Source organism: Pistacia vera, unplaced genomic scaffold, assembly GCF_008641045.1.
Source record: "Pistacia vera cultivar Batoury unplaced genomic scaffold, PisVer_v2 Contig612, whole genome shotgun sequence".
Taxonomy (NCBI): domain Eukaryota; kingdom Viridiplantae; phylum Streptophyta; class Magnoliopsida; order Sapindales; family Anacardiaceae; genus Pistacia; species Pistacia vera.
Window position 1 is genome coordinate 11,202 of NW_022196460.1, and position 18,272 is coordinate 29,473.

Here is an 18,272-nt window from a genome sequence, read left to right on the forward strand (position 1 = left end):
AAAGTGACCAGAAATATCATTTCTGCTTCTGTTTTATGTAAATCTGGTTACAAAATACAGTTTAATGGAAATGAGTATCTAATTTATTTTGGAAATAAATTAGTTGGCAAAGCTATTAATACAAATGGTTCGTATGTTGAAGAATTGAATGATCATAACATAATTAATACCATTACTAATAAAAGAACTCGAAATGAAATAAGTCTTAAATTACTTTGGCATCATCGATTAGGTCATATAGGAGATAAAAAGATAATCGGGTTAGAAGCAAATGGGCTTTTAAGCCCATTGGGTTCAGAAGCCTATCTGACCTGTGAATCTTGTCTTTAAGGAAAAATGACCAAATTGCCATTTAAGTGTAAAGGGGAAAGATCCAAAGAATTGTTGGATTTAGTACATTCAGATGTATGCGAACCATTTAGTAAAATGGCTCAAAAAGGTTTTTAATATATACTTCATTACCTTTATCGACGACTATTTTAGGTACTAGTACATGTATTTCATGAAATACAAATCTAAATCCTTTGAAAAGTTCAGAGAGTTCATGAATAAAGTAGAGAAACAAACCAAAATGAGTATTAAGATTCTACAATCAGATCGTGGTGGTGAATACTTGAGTACAGAATTTCAAGATTTTTTTTTAAAGATAATGGTATAATATCCCAGTTGACTCCTCTGAATACACTACAACATAACGGTGTGTCAAAAAAAGGAGGAACCATACTTTATTAGATATGGCACGGTTGATGGTGAGTTTCATTGACTTGCCAACGTCACTATGAGGATTTGCCCTTGTTACCGTTGTGTACATTCTGAATAGGGCACCATCTAAATCTATCGAGAAGACACCATATGAGATTTGATTAAAAACGCACATTTCCTTGAGAAAGAGTTCTTAGAGGAAGGTGGTGCAGGAAGAAAAATTGTGCTCTAAGAAGAGTCCGGTGAGCCTCAGACCAAAAATACTCAAATAGATGGTACCTTTCAAGAAATCCCAACACTTGAAATATCAGTCCCTGTTCATCAATCCTCTAGAGTATCTCGACCTTCGGAAAGATATGGATATCTTCATGACGAGATTTTTGAATCTATCATGATTGGAGAAGTCAATCACGGGGATGATCCTATAACCTATGAAAAAGCAATATTAGATATCAATTCTGGTAAATGGCTAGAAGCTATGAATTCTAAGATAATTCCATGCATGCTAATCAAGTATAGACTCTCGTTGATCCTCCAGAAGGAATAGTTCCTATTGGATGTAAGTGGGTCTTCAAGAGAAAGATTGTTAAAGATGGAAAGGTAGAGACCTATGAAGCTAGATTGGTTGCGAAAGATTATACTTAGAAACAAGGGTTGGATTATGATGAAACTTTCTCACCAGTCGCTATGCTTGAATCAATCAAAATTATGCTAACCATGGTTGCACACTATAATTATGAGATATGGTAAGTGGATATCAAAACAACATTTCTCAATGGATTCATTGAGGAAAATATCTACATGCAACAGCCGTAGGTTTTGTATCCAATTCTGAAAGAAATAAGGTGTGCAAGTTGCATAGGTCCATTTATGGGTTAAAACAAACTTTAAGAAGCTGTAACATCTGGTTTGATGAAACAATCAAATCGTTTGGTTTCATGAAGAATCCGGATGAACCTTGTGTTTATAAATGGACAAAGGATCATACCATAATATTTCCCATGTTGTATGTAGATGACATACTACTGATGGGAAATGACATTGGAATGATGACTGAAGTTAAGTTGTGGTTATCCAGAACTTTCTCCATGAAAGACTTAGGAGAAGTGACATATATCCTTGAAACTCGTATCTATAGAGATAGAGCGAAATGATTAATAGGCTTATCCCAAAGAATGTATATAGAAAAGATGTTGAAACGGTTCGACATGTAAGACTTCAAAAAAAAAAAAAAGGGTTTTTGCCTGTAGTCATGGAATTCATCTTTCGAAAGATATGAGTCCCAAGACTGATCCGGAGTGTGAGCGGATGTGTGAGATACCTTATGCTTGAGCCGTAGGTAGTATCTTATATGTTATGTTGTGTACTAAGTCTGATATAGCATATGTTGTAAGTGTTAAAAGCATATATCAGTCCGACCTAAAGGAGAAGCACTAGTCTATTGTTAAAACAATCCTTAAGTACTTAAGAAAAACTAAGGATTTAATCCTGAATTATTAAGATTTAGAATTGAAGATTCAGGGATACTCGGATTCTGTTTTTCAATCAGATGTGGATGATAGAAAGTCTACATCTGGTTTCATTTTCATATGTAATGGAGGAACAGTCAATTGGAAAAGTTCCAAATAGTCGACGATTGTCAATTCCACTACAGAAGCTGAATATGGAAGCTACCTGGATGCATAAGTTCTAAATTCAACTTGGTGTGGTTCCAATATAAATGTTATTAGATAACCTTGTATTGTGTCAATACTGGGGTTATTGCACAGGCAAATGAACTAAGGGCACACCAGAAGTCCATACATATCCAGTGTAAATATCAATTTTTTTTTTTTAAAGAATTCGTTGGAGCTAAAGAAATTTGGGTGCAATAGACACCTTCAACTGAATATGTAACTGACCCACTCACTAGAGCGATGACACAAAAGCAGTTGGACCATCATTTTGAGAAGATGGGTATTAGATATCACACTGATTGGTTCTAGTGCAAGTGAGAGATTTGTTAGTGTATGCCCTAGGAACCAATCGTGTTATCGGTTTCTGGGCATTATATCTTGTAAATACTCTTTTGAGAATGGAAGAAAGAGTTCTGATTTCATATGTTGTTTACTGCTTCATTTATACTATTTATAACGTATGTGAAATGTCCGAATGATACGGATCTTTAGAAGATCAAATCATCGAAGCATTCCCTATGTAAGTAATGTTAATTGGGCAATAACATTGCATAGTAGATGTGTTGAATGCCTCCATTAAATATCATGTGATGGTATTAATGTGGGTGATTATAAGAGGTATATCACAAGGGCATTAGCATGGATAAATGGTTGGTGAATTGTTTATTGAATATGACTGATTACGATGAATCACATGGACATTTAGAATGTGGTCAATGATGCATCGTAGGATCGTACTAGTGTGCCACTAATCCTTAGACCTGAGACATCACAGTTGGACACGACATAGGATGCATATGATTCATATGGTGTATATACACGAGACTAGTCATGTCTTGTGTAAAAAGTCGGTTTGATCATATGTTATTCATATGCGAGGACAAGTGATGGTTAAGATGAGATCTGTTGACTCGAAATAGTATGGTCTCGAGTTCCCAAACGAATGTCAATAAACATTGGAAAAAGGAAATCTTTGGCCAGAGTACAAAATAGTCATATGAAAAAGGAATTTCATGATGACACGTTCCATTGTATTGATTAACAATTCGGATAAAGATTAAGTTAAAGGTTTTGACATACCATGAACCTATACTTAATCGGGATTAGACAACGGAGGGATTTTACTACATAAAACGTACGATTGGGAAAAAGGATCATTGGAGTTTAACTTCATTGTGACTTAGGGGTTATAGCGCATTGCTAGATGCCTACCATATTCGATGGGAGTTTCGATCATAAAGAGTTATGATGAAACATATCGGATTGTGATATTGGGCCCACGGCTAGGTTACAGTGAACCTAAGTGGTCACACCTAAAAACCAAATATGAGAAGAGAGAGTAATACATATCGTTAAAGGTTAACAATGTTCAGATGTAAACGTGTACATCCGAATTTATGTATTGGTGAGAAATGATTACTCATGGGAAGCTAGCACTTACCAAGGGTAATAAGGTAATTTGGTCATTATTGGATTAGATTCAATGATGGACTAAAATATATTATTGAATTGGATTCAATAATGAGTTAAATATTAAATCGGATTATTTTATATGTCTTGATTATAAATTTGTTTAAATCAAGGATTTAATATTAAAGAGTTAATATTAAATTGAAATTGTTTCAAGGGCTTAGGATCAATAATGATTTAATATTAAGAGTTTCAATAATGATTTAATATTAAGAGTTAATATTAAATTGAAATTACTTCAAGGACTTGAAAATAATATTGAATTTGTATTAAGTGTTAATATAGGATAAATATTAATTCAAAGACTTGAGAACAATTTCAAAATGGTCCTTGTGTATAAATAAGTGATATTTCCCAAATCTAATCTAATTTTTCATTTGGATTGAAAATCTCTCTCTTGATCTTTCATGGTCGGCTCTCTTTTCTTCATCTTGGGGTGGACTTGAACTTTTTTTCAAGTTACAAAAGTTGTAAAGCACAAAAGGTAACAATTTCACCCTTTTAGTTTCAATAACATGTCATACGACCTTATACCATGTTTTACACCAATTTTACCCTTTCTAAGCATGAATTCTTACACCTCTTCTACTTGATATTGGACCCGATGCTCCACAAGCTAAGCTTGATGCTTTTTAAAAATGGAGAGAGGATAGTAGGAGGGCTAGAAACTACATGCTAGCCTCAATGAATAGAGAACGTTCAATTAGCACGAAAAGGCTTCGAATGCTTATGATATCCTCACAGCTCTACAAGAGTTGTATAGCGAAAATCCAAGAGTGGTTGAGTATGAGTTATATGCATCCTTTTTTTAGCATGAAGCTGAGGGAATGATCAATGGATTAGGTTGGCTGGATGGATATGGGGTGGTCATGCTAGACCGCCTCAAAGTGAATTTGATTCTACAATCTCTTCCTTTAAGTTATAAACTGTTTATAACTAACTACAATCTCAATAGAATTGAGTGAAACCTCTCTGAATTGCTAAACGAGCTTCAAGAATTTCATAGGCAGAATGTGAAAGGGAAAGGACATGAAGATGTCTTTGCCGCCTCCATCAGCAGGGCTAATAAAAGGCCCAAAAAGCAATAGAAGAAAGGTCCAAAAGTTGGACCCAAGAATAAGAGCTTCAAGAAGCTAGCGACAAAGGCAGAGAATGCCAATGCAAAAGGAAAAAATTTCCACTGTGGAGAAGATGGACACTAGAAGAGGAACTGCCTCAATACCTAAACAGTCTAAGGAAAGGGAAAGGAAAAGCAGGTACGAACCAATGTCTTATGATTGAATATGAATTAAGTGTTAATTCAGATAGTCATTCCTATCTTGGAGAGTATAAGTGAAAAGCAGGTACGAACCAATGTCTTATGATTGAATATGAATTAAGTGTTAATTCAGATAGTCATTCCTGGATATTGGATTCAGTAGCAACATCTCATGTTTGTATGTCTTTGCAGGTACTTCAAAATAGTTCTGAAGTGACAAAGGGCGAGATCATTTTGAGGATGGCAAATGGGGCATGAGTTGCAGCCGAGGCCATGGGGACTTGCCCAATAAGACTACCTTCAGGACATGTTTTGAATTTATTTAAAGTATTGTACTTCAAAAAAGACACTAGAAACATCATTTCTATTTTTGCTTTGTGTAAAGCAGATTAAAATGTAATGTTTAATGGAAATGAATGTTCAATACATTTTGGAAATGTTTTAGTTGGTAAAGTTGTGAATGCAAATTGTTTGTATGTCTTGGAACAAAATGATTATGCTTCAATCAATACCATTTCCAATAAAAGAACTCAATCTGAATCAAATCCTAAAATTCTATGGCATCATGGATTGGGTCATATAAGAGAGAGAAGATTAGTACAGCTTGGAGAAAGTGGGATTATAAACTCATAGGGTTTTGAACCCTATCCAACGTGTGAATCGTGTCTCCAAGGAAAGATGACCAAGTCTCCCTTTAAGAAAAAAGGAGAACGTGTTAAGGAACAATTAGGACTCATACATACAGACGTGTGTGGACCATTCAGTAGCCAGGGGAGGATTTGAATACTTCATTACCTTTATAGATGATATGTCACGATATGGGTATTTGTATTTAATGAAATACAAATCTGAATCCTTTAAAAAATTCAGAGAATTTAAGAATGAAGTAGAAAATCAAACTTGAAAGAGTATTAAAATATTACGATCAAATTGTTGGGGTGAATACTTAAGTATAGAGTTTCAGGAGTTCTTAAAAGAAAATAGGATCATCTCACAATTAACTCATCCGTATGCACCCTAGCTTAATGGAGTGTCTGAAATGAGAAATCGTGCCCTATTGGATATGGTACGATCGATGTTGAGTTTTACAGACTTGCCAATGTCTCTGTAGGGATATGCTCTCTAGACCGCTGTGCACATCCTTAATAGGGTCCCGTCTAAAACTATACAGAAAACACCGTATGAGATATGGTATGAAAAACATCCAAGTCTGAATTATACGAAGATTTGGGGTTGTTTAGCTTATGTTAAATTAGTTAAATCTGATAAGCTAGATATTAAATCCGAAAAGGGTTGGTTCATTGGATATCCTAAAGATAGTTTAGCATATTACTTTAGTGATCAAAGAGTTTGGATCAATAGAAATGCAAGCTTTCTCGAGAATGAGTTCTTAGAGGAAGGTGGTGTTGAAAGAAATATTAAACTCAAGGAAGAGTTCGAAGAGCCAAGAACCGAGATTACTGAAGCTGGAACGTCCACTCAGCAAACCTCAATATCAGATACTATGGTTCCAATGCGAACGTCTTCTAGAATATCAAAACCTTCAAAAAGATATGGGTTCCTACATGAGCAAGATTTTGAATCTTACTTAGTGAGAGTAGATGATCATGGTGATGATCCTAGAAGCTACGAAGAAGCAATACTGGATAGAGATTCAGGAAAATGGCTAGAAGCAATGAATTTTGAGATAGAATCAATGCATGCCAATCAAGTATGGTCACTTGTGGATCCACCAAAGGGAATGGTTCCTATAGGCTGCAAATGGGTCTACAAGAGAAAAGTTGGTAAGGATGGAGAGGTAGAGACCTTCAAAGCTCGTTTGGTAGCGAAAGGTTATACTTAGAAACAAGGATGGGATTATGAGAAAACCTTCTTGCCTATAGCTATGATTAAACCCATTCGTATAATGATAGCCATCGCAGCATACCATGATTATGAAATTTGGCAGATAGATGTCAAAATAGCTTTCCTTAATGGGTTTATTCAGGAAAACATCTATATGGAACAACCAATAGGTTTTGTATCCTCTGCTGAAAAACATAAGGTATGTAAGTTGCATCAATCCATTTATGGATTGAAGCAAGCTTTAAGAAGCTTGAAAATTCGATTTGACGACATAATCAAATCGTTTGGTTTTGTCAAGAATCCGGATGAGCCCTATGTATACAAATGGGTTAAAGATCATACCATCATGTTTCTCATATTATATGTAGATGACATACTTTTGATGGGAAATGACGTAGGCATGATGACAGAGGTTAAAGTCTGGTTATCCAAAACCTTCTCAATGAAAGACTTGGACAAGCGACCTATGTCCTTGGCATTCATGTCTATAGAGATAGAACGAAAAGGATAATTGGATTATCCCATAAATTGTACATAGAGAAAATGCTGAAAAGATTTAGCATGGAGACCTTTGTCTCTTTCCCTTCACTCACAGTCTTCATCTTTCTAAAGAGATGGGTCCAAAGACTGATGAAGAGCGACAATTGATGCATAGTATGCCTTTTGCGTCAATCGTAGGCAACTTAATGTATGCAATGCTATGTACAAGACCTGATATAGGTTATGTTGTAAGTGTTACGAGTAGATGTCAATCAAATCTAGGGGAGAGATGAAACATTGGTCGATTGTAAAATCAATCCTTAAGTACATAAGAAGTACTATGGATCTGGTTTTGAGTTATAGATGTTCAGAATTAAACATTCAAGGACACTCAGATTTTTATTTCCAATCAGATATTAACGATAGAAAATCTAAGTTAGTGTACATTTTTATATGTAATGGAGGTGTTGTTAGTTGGAAAAGTTCCAAACAGACAACTACAGCAGACTCCATTACAGAAGCTAAGTACATTGCTGCTTCAGAAGTAGCAAAGGAGGTTGTTTGGATGCGAAAGTTCGTAATTGAACTAGGTGTGATTCCGAACATGGCTTACCCGATAAGCATGTCTTATGACAATAGTGGAGCTATTTCACAAGCAAAGGAATGAAGGGCACACCAAAAATCCAAACACATTCAGCGCAAGTATCACATTTTGAGAGAATTTGTTGGAGTTGGAGAGATTATAACTCTGAAGACACCTTTAGTAGAAAATGTAGCTGATCCAATAACTAAGGTGATGGCACATAAGTAATTAGACCATCATCTTGAGAAGATGGGTATGAGATACAACATCGAATGGCTTTAGTGCAAGTGGGAGTTTGTTAGTTAATGTTAGTGTATGCCCTAGAAACCATTCGTGTTATCGGTTTCAAAGCATTTTGTCTTGTATCAGTATATCATAAATAATCGAAGAAAGATGATATGAATTCATGCAACCTAATTCATATGTCACCTTATTTCAACCAATTTTAACACAACCTAAGCTAGACTTCACTTGCAACCCCCTAACACAATTCAGCCAACACTCGACAAGCACACACAATCTTTATAACACTTTAGAACAACACCTTTTATCTAGCCTCAATCAACACAAACTCATTCCACTTTGAAATGCACAAAACAAATTTGGAACACAACAAAACAAGTCAACCCGAAAAGTGAGATGAATGGCAACCAAGTGAGATTAACTTACAAGATAGATGGCCAAGGATCATTTAAGCTTAAAAGGAACTCCACCGGCTTAAAGATCAATCCACCACCAAGCTTGGCCGAAACTTGGGTGATGGAAATTCAAAGAAGAGAAACACAATTCTCCATGGGAACACTATTCATTTAATATTCATTGTCTAATTCACATTATGAAAGAGTGGCCTTTATATAGGCTTTACAAAAGTTGAGATATGCCTTACTAAATATTACAAAACTTTACACAAAAATATTAAGGACTAATTCTCCACCATTCAATGCAAACCATACCCATTTAATGCAAAGGACAGCCACCCCTTAAATTAAGGATGGATCTATGTCCCTAATTGTATTTTACTTAATTTCCTTCACCAAATTGAATCAAATAGCATCCACACATTGGGCTTGGACCAATTAAGCTTCTCCCCACTTGATCTCCACGAATTGGGCCACACAAATGGGCTTGTGCCATGTCTTAGACCTTTAACACATCTTGGACAAGTTTGTGAGCTTCCTTGAGTGCTTGGGCCAAATGTTGTTCTCCTTGTAAGGCTTGGGCTTCTTGAATCTTATATGAACAATCTTACATGTTTAAAGAACACAATGGGCTTGGAATCTCATCAAAAGAGTTCTTCAATTCATATATATAAATTGTTTCCTTTATTCAGTCATGCATTTAAAATAAAGTATGCATATGAATTGTCCAGATGATTCATTTAATCAGTAAATGAATTTATCAAAAGGGTTCCCTATGGAAGCAATATAATTTTGGCAACTATATTACATAGTAGGCATACTAGATGCTTCCGAAAGATATCATGAGTTGATATAAGTACGGATGACAATAATAGTCATGTCACTAGGGCATTAGTATGGATTAGCGGTTGATGAACTGGTTTTCGAACATGACCAAATAACGACAAATCACTTGGAAAAGCATGTAGTCAATTATTTATCGTTTAGTATATCAGTGCACGAGGTAGTCCTTTGACCTGAGACATTATGGTCAGATCCGATACAAATACGTATGGTTCATACAGTATATAAGTACTAGACTAGTCATGTTTTGTATGACAAAGCCTATTTAGTCATGCGTTGTTCATATGCGGAAACAAACGATGGTCAAGATAGGATCCATTGACTCGAAAATATAGGATCAAGAGTACCTCTGACTCCATCCAGATCCGGGTTCCTGGACCAATGTCGATAAATGTTGGAAATCAAAATCTCTGGCCAAAGTCTATTATTAGTCATACAAAAGTAAGTTCGTGATGACAAGTTCTAGACATATTGATCGACAATTTGATAGAAGATTGAGTTTAGGATTTTGATGTTCCATAAATCCATACTCGATCAGGATATATCAATGGAGGGACTTTACCTGCATGGTACATATGATTTGAAAAGAGTTTGATGAAGTATTTCTTCATCGTGGTTTAGGGACTATGGCACATTGCTAGATGTTTACCATAGTCGTTAGGCCTGCAGACAGGTTTTCGGATTCATCCAAAATTGGCTCATGGCTAATCCACGGTGGACCTATATGGTCACACCAATAGCCTTGAGAAGTTAGAGAAGGATAAGAGAGAGAAATGATTATCCAAAGAGGGCTAGCACCTTCCGAGGGTAATGACGAAATTTTTATCGCAATTGTTACATAGAAAATTATTCGTGACATTTTAAAGGTTAAAATGGTCAAGCAATAATTAATTGTATTTAATTATTATATATTAAGATAAATGAGATGAACTAAAATAACCTTTTAATAGTTAAAGGGCAAAAGGGTAAACTTATGGGTTGTTAATGTAAACTAGTGTAGTTTACATGGGCCCTTGAATAATATTGATTATTCAAAGGCCAAATTAATAAATGTTTGGGCTCCTTTTGGAATAAGATTTTATTAGGGCATACAAGTGAAAAGAAGGAATTACAAAATGACCCATGTGTATATAAATGCAAATGGTTGCATTTTAGCTCAAAGTTGTTCATTGTTCACTCAAAAAGAGAAACACAAGCTCTCTCTTAGGTTTGGCCACCCTCTCTTTCTCTCAAGGTCGTGTTAAAGTGCGAAGGGTTCATAGCTTTGAATCTTGGCTTCATCAAACCTAAGCTTTAATAAGAAGGTATAATGTTAATTTATGCTTTATTTAAAGTTTTGAATCCTATAATTCATATCTTAGCTTGCATGTCTTGCTTACATGCTTTCCATCATTTTTCTGCCACCTCTTCATGGTTTTTCACAACTACTCTACCAATCATCGGCCACTACACTTCCTTTGGCCGACGCGTTTTCAAGCTATTCTGATCGAATCCAACAATGGCAACCCTCTCCGACCATGCTATTTGACTCATCGGCGACACCCTAACGAAACCCTCAACATCTCCCAACCCAATTTACCACCGATTGTCGCCACCTACCAATTAGGTTTTTGCGCAAATGCCACCTGTTCCCAACACAATTCATGTTGATTGCCATACTGGAAACTTCCCTAGCCACCATCTTTTGCACCATTAGCATAGCCTCTTCAAAACCCCTAACCTCTCTAACCCTGATTGCCTATTGGCTGCTGCAAAGAACTAGGTTTTCCTATTTAAGCTAGATTCTGGCCAATTCTGACAGCCAAAATCACTCATGTCCACACCCATAGACTCATTGGCCTTTCCCCTCCCCCCATCATTCCAGAGATTGATTGCTCGTCGAACGCTGGTCATGACTTTGTCGCCTGCAGTCGTGTGTTGTTTTGTTTTGTCCGTTGATTGGGTTCAAATTGAATAGGAATTTGATTGTTGTTGGTTGTATTTTCGATTGGTGTTTGTTTTGTGTTGTAATTCTAGGCTTTTCCTCCTGCCAAAGACCATTTTTTGATTGCCTCTGCTCACTAAAGAGAAAGTAAGTGCCAGAGTGAGAGGGGCCAGTGATCAAGGCTGCAAACGGGTGGGGGTGATAGGGGTTTTGTTAATTGACCATCATGCCCTTACTAATAACAAACTTTTAACTATCCTACACTTCCTAACAATGAAATTTACTAACAGAATTGTGTTTTAGGTAGTAAAGTGGTATTTTAAAAGTTCATACACAAGAAAGTGTCATTAGACCATTATTTGGGTGGGAAAAAGTCTTTTACTCTTAGGAAAAACAAAAACAAAAGATTTTGATGAGTTTTGCTTGATGTACGAGCAGTTAAGGTAGAAATAGAAGAGTAATGCTACCCTTCTATGGGTTTTCATACCAAGAGTTTACATATTTTGATAAAATGACATAGATGCCCTTCTTTTTTATCTTGTTGAAAGTTAAAAAATGGGTGGGCCATTGTTTGTTTCCGAAATCAAGTGTGGCAACTTAATTTGATAAAGTTTGGGTGGGAAAAATTATTCAGCCTGATTATTTTTTTTTTTCCTATTATATATTAATGGATTGTAGATAGTAAACATACATTTCATGGCTTAGAAAATTTTAAAGTTCTTAGATTTAGTTTAAGTATACCGATTTTATGTTATCGTGCCAAAATATTGTGTTAGAGTTGGTGAACTCTAGTTAACGTATAGGTACTCATTTTTAAAGTGCAGCGGAAGTTTTTATCAAATTGATTAATGGTTATTAAGTTAAGCATGAATCAATCATTCATAAACAATAAATGTAAAGCATATCAACATATACATGGTTCGGCTAAAACCACTCTTAGCCTACATCCATGAGACCTCGTCCAGATCAAAGCAAATCCACTAAACAACAAACATTACAAGATATAGTTCAAAGTTGATTTTAGCTACAGCAAAGAGAACTCCCTATTCTAGTTACATTAAACACCACCCTCTGAATCTCTAATGTCTTGTTGCTCCAAGGACCTCTTCACGTTAGGAACACACCCGAAGAACAATTGAGCTCCACCCAAGCTTCGCATGCCAAAGCCATGCTCCAGCATCAACAATGGAACCAAGTTTCAACCCCCATTCAACAAGTATATGAGATGATGAAAGTTTGGCACAATAACATAAAGTGAACCTTTGAGGAATAAAACTCTTCGAAAATTTCATAGCACAAGCAAATAAAATATCAAAGGTTAGCTTTACAAATGAGCAAAAATGAAGATCATATAGACAAATTTCATGCTCAACAATTTATGCCAAGTCAGCAAACAAGGGCTGACATATGTTGGTCCAAAAATGGAAAAGATTTCATCTATCTTTTGAGACCACAACCAAAAAAGGAAAAAGCTTATTTTTCCGAACCACAAGAGGATATTTGGACACCTATAGGTGGTCCTCATGACAACATAACAGATGGGAAAAAATATCTCAATTGATAAAGATAAAAACACAACTTGTGCAAAAGTAGGTCAGACATGCGATGTTAGCACAACAGAAAAGTGTACGCACACATGAAGTAAATCTCGAAATAAAATGCAACAAGCAAATGTCTGACGAAAGTGTGCAAGCACACATCCACTGTGCACACACATGAAATGAAAAAGCAAAAGACATAAGTCTGACATAGCTGAACACGTGGAGGACAAAAAGCATTCCAACTTTTTGTTAGACCACAAACATAACTTTTCTCTTCCTTGCAGGACCACAGACAAAACCTTACAACCTTTTAGGACCACATAAGGAAACTGTGACACCTATAAAGTTAGCTCACACAAATAAATCATGAATCAAAATTAGCTTGATAGGCAAGACAACAAAAAGAAAAACACCACTTGGCAAAATGTGTCAGACAGCAATGCATGCACAAAAGAATGATGTGGCACATATTTGTTCAACAATTCATTGTCCACCATAACATATTTTGACAAAAATATCAACATATTGAATAAAATGGTTTGTACTATGTGAAAATTTTGTTTTCTTAAATATGATTTAAATTCTTTTACTTTTGAGTTCATGTTTTGAAAACTTTAAAATCTAATTTAAATTGTTTTATTTTATATTTTTAAAATATGATGCATCGTCAAATTTTAAAAATACAAAATCAAAATTCTTATTTCTATTTTTGAGTTCATGCTTCTAAAACAAAAACGTAAATGTACCCCATCTTAGTTTTTTTTATTTTCCTTGGAGATAAACTTAGACATATGGGGCCCATTTGGATAGGCGAAATATTAGATAAGTGGGGTAATATTTTTTAAATTGAGTAGATGACGATGTTTGGTTGATTTGTAAAAAATGTTCTTGAAATCTTTCATGACAAGCAGTGACATTTGGGGGGTAAGTTGTAGGGAATATTATTACCTTAGGAGGGGAGGGAAAGCTGCTGTTATTAAAACTTGCCCCAGGTAATCCGATTTTGTGTCTCATGTTACCCCTAAACAGTTGAGCATTTGGTCCAAATTACCCTTATATTTGTTAAGATTTACATAACACTCAATTCACTCATGCAGGCCTTTTTGTCCTCGCTTTTTAAATTTTTTGGACAACATTGCCCTTGTTATTGTCATTATTTACAGAAATATCATTGTAACCAGAACTTGCTACCACCGCCAGCCGTCGTTGACCGCCTTCGGAGGCTGTCGAAAGTCGGCATAATGGCATAAGACTGGATGTGCGCCAGTGAGGCCTTTTCCAGCCATGGATCACAGATCCATGGTCAAAAATGGCAAGATCTAGCCGTGAAACGACCATAGATCTAGCCATGAAATAGCTAGATCTCGCCATGAAACGGCCAGATCTGTGGTACTGCAGGTGTCACGACCAAATCTGTGGCACTGTTGGCGGCCGCCAACGGTGGTGGCTGGTTGCTGGCAGTGGCTTGGGATGGGTATGGGTGTTTTTGTTAAGTTTAAAACATTTTTGGTTGCTAGGGTGTTTTTGCTAAATCTGAAAATTAGGGGGTTAAAAGAATTATTCAAATAATAATAATAATAAATGCTATTATATTAATATTTAAAAAGGAGGGCAATTTAGTAATCTATATAACATACCCACCCATTTATCCTCCTAACCAAACATATTATTCACTAATTTATTCGAAACAACTAAACATATTTTTTAAACATTCCCAGTAATCTTCAAAATGATCTTTCTTTCTGCTAATATAATATCCCCCTATAATAAAACATTATATAATTCAAACGCCCCCTTAAGGATGACAGATAAGGATATTAATTTAGAGGATAAGATAAGTTTGTGGGACAAATTAAATCCCCACACTAAAATAAAGAGGGGATGGAACTAGCCTCATTCCCCATTATAATATTATTTTAGCTATGATTTATGTAAACCTTTTTACTTTTATTATTGCTAGAATATATTAAGGTTGTTCCTATTTAAAATATTAATACTATATAGAGATTGGTTTATTGAATTTTATTAAAACTTAAATATGATTATTCATATAGAATATGTTAGTTTATTATATATTTGTCCTCATTGCGCTTAAAAAATTTGGGGAAAAGAGTCAGGTAGAAAGCATTCCCTTCAATAGGAGGTGTAAAGTTTATCATAAGGATAATACTACAATTACAAAGTTGGTATGTGGCAAATTAATTCTTTATCTCATCATCTTATAATTAAGAAATGCTGCCAAATCAATTGCGACATGGGTTGGAATACAAAGTTAGGAGTATGTATATTGTATAGTAGTATTGATATCATAACAGTTAGTGAGAAGAAGTAATAATTGATAGTGAATTTCGCAAACTGTTATTACAATACACTTCATTTTGTTCAGTCAATCAATGAAATATACAAGAAGAAACAGGGACAACCAGTGACAAATTGCCTTTAGTGTACAATATTTCATATTTTTCCATTATCAAATTAGACAAAATCGTCAATGTATGTAGCAACCTGCATATATTATGATCTTATGAAATGGAAAATTGCAAAAAAGAAGATAGATTAAGGTCATCGGCATCCCAACTCAACTCTTCCATCAGCATTTATACTTGTATTTGTGCAAAGCTTCTGAAGATCAATGTAGCCTATAATGGTGTCCTCAAAAACAGCATCTTCCAGTTGAGCTTCATCAAAGGTGGATCCGGATAATACTGTGTTCTTAAATACAGCTCCTTGGAGATTGGCTTTTCCAAAATTTACTCGATCTAATACAGCATTTGAGAAGTCTGTACCTGTTTAATCATTCAGGACACAGTATATATTATGGTTCTTTATATTCAACATTAGGAGAACTAAGCACGAGGGGATCATTCTACATAGTGCAAGAAACTTTGGTTTCTCGCATCAAAACTGATACCTATTGTCACATTTCATTATGCAAAACTCTATTTAAAATATAGCAAATATATCTTATGAATACTAACGAAGCAAGAAAATCGGATAAAACGTCCAAATAATCCATCAGTCAAAATTCACACCAGTGTCATAGAATTGAGCTATCTATAGGAATTTAAATGCAGTAGCACAACCTAATTCATATGATGTGTTATGTGACTCTAACCGAGTCATGATGAGTCTTGATGCTGTGCCATAACTCAAGGGCAAGCATCGACACCCTGCGGAAATGACAGTGTTCTCAACAGTACTTGAAATGTTTCTATTTTATCTTTCATGGTATTTCTAAGGGTCAGCTCTCATTCCATAAAGGGCCATTATGTGAGTTTTTCAAAGTTTGTAATCTGCAGATCAAGTCACAGCTAAAACTTGGCTGCGCCGTATATTGAAGTAGGTAGTTTAACAGACCAATGGTGAAATGATATAGCAGAAAATTACCCTTAAAGCTTGCTCCCACGGCATAAGCCTTTGACATCACTACTTCTGACATGTCTGCACCATCAAACTTGGCATTGGACATCAGGGCAGCGGCAAGAGACTTACCCTTCAGGTTTGATTTTTCATTTGAATAATCACAGAAGCGGAGATCAATTGGCTTGTCATAAACACCATTTGCCTGACCAATCGTGTTACCAACATATGCACGCTCGCATCGGTTTGGCTCTGTTGACAGTGGAGGCAATCTCTGCAAGGCAAACACACTATAATTTCATAACCTTACATAACCTCTCAAGTAAATACTATAGTTTCTATGCTGCTCATCACAATTGCTAATTTCTTTGATTGGAACCAGAATTTAACTTAAATAGACATGGCAACTTAAATGTAAACCATAGCAAGAGAAACATAAAGCTGGAGAAAACTCCCAAAGGAAAGATAATACCATGCTTTCCTATAAACCACCTTCAAATATATCAGACCTATAGTACCGATTTCTCTGTAGAAATGTGCAAAACTGAACCTGATATCACCGATCAATACCAAATTCAAGTTTACAAAAATGCATGATCCTGAGCCCTTATAAATGAAGAAGCAACAAGCAAGTGATTGATATGAAATGTCCAATGGTAAAGCATCCCTAACACAAAAAATGCATCTCTTTTCTCATAATCTTAATTATCAAAAGCTTTCAAAAAGGTGCTTCTACAACTTCAGACCTCTGGACTTCGAACTGCTGAATGGGCCGAAAAGGCTAAGACATTAATGCATATCAAAACCATTCATAATTTATTCTTCAAATAAACCAATTAATCATATTAAACTTCATAGAAATACAATTTAACACCCAGACCACTGTCAAGATATTGTGGATTTATCTCTTATCCAGCTCAAATAGTAGGGCTCAACGCGCATATCATTTGAAACGAACTCAATTGGTACTCTTGATTCATTTCAATGATTGAAGTCGCGGCTTCCAATGATGGGAGACTCACTATGAAACCTACTAATTTGAGGAGGATAAGAGATCACAGTATCTTGTCAGTGGACCGGAATGTTACATATGAAACAAAATTAAAACAATAAAAACCAAAAAAAAGTATGTATTCTTTTATATCAATATATACTGAAATGGAACTATAGAAAAATGGCACATACCACATTAGCAGCAATTACAGGAGAGGCAGAAGACACAGCCCAAGCGGCAAGAATGCCACAAGCCACACCTTTAAGCTCCTTCAAATGAGAATTTTTTTCCTTTGATTCAGAAATATCTCTTCTACCTGCTCTTAAATACAGTAAAGATTAGTCATTTTTTTATAGGTTGCAAGAAATATAGAAAAGGGTGTTTTCATGTTTTTGATTTTGATGATTCAAACCAACAAAACAATTAGAATTAACAGTAGTTGTAGTTTTGATGAAGAATGAAGTGGAAGTCTTACCGGAGCAACTGATTCTGAGGGGTGGATGGAGTTCAGGAAAGCTAAAACGGTGGCGTGTGGAGGGTAAATTATGAAGAGATGAAGTGTTGTTAAACAATGGAGTAGAAAGTGTAGCCATTTTTATGAAATGTGTGTGTTGGAAGAAGGTGTTTTGGCTTGTGGGCTCTCTCTCTTTCACTGTCTCTCAGTTTTAAAGTCTTAGCGCGTTATCCATTGAAGCTTCTATATGACCATATCTATCCTAGGTGGCATGACGATAGTAGTACTTAAATTCACTATGATTTTTTCTTTTTTCAATTTGGGCTTTAATAATTATAGGGATACTTAAAGAAAACCCCCGTGTAGATCGCCTAATGACAGAAAACCTCGGCACATATGGGAAATAGGACCTTAACTCCCATTCTGTCAAAATCCTATTAATATAAATCCATTATATTGTAAAATGACATTTTTACCCTTGTTAAACCTACAAACCCCCAATGA

The 18,272-nt window shown here is 35.5% G+C and overlaps 1 protein-coding gene across 1 annotated transcript; it reads right to left on the minus strand.

Annotated features, from left to right (window-relative positions):
* Window positions 1-15,470: 15,470 nt before the first annotated feature.
* Window positions 15,471-17,979, minus strand: LOC116110751 (thylakoid lumenal 17.4 kDa protein, chloroplastic-like). Its single transcript, XM_031396969.1, has 4 exons — window positions 17,790-17,979; window positions 17,506-17,630; window positions 16,348-16,594; window positions 15,471-15,746 (listed from the first exon to the last, which is right to left on the minus strand). The coding sequence occupies exons 1-4, from the start codon at window positions 17,905-17,907 to the stop codon at window positions 15,523-15,525; spliced, it is 714 nt and encodes a 237-aa protein (XP_031252829.1). The 5' UTR covers window positions 17,908-17,979; the 3' UTR covers window positions 15,471-15,522.
* Window positions 17,980-18,272: the final 293 nt, after the last annotated feature.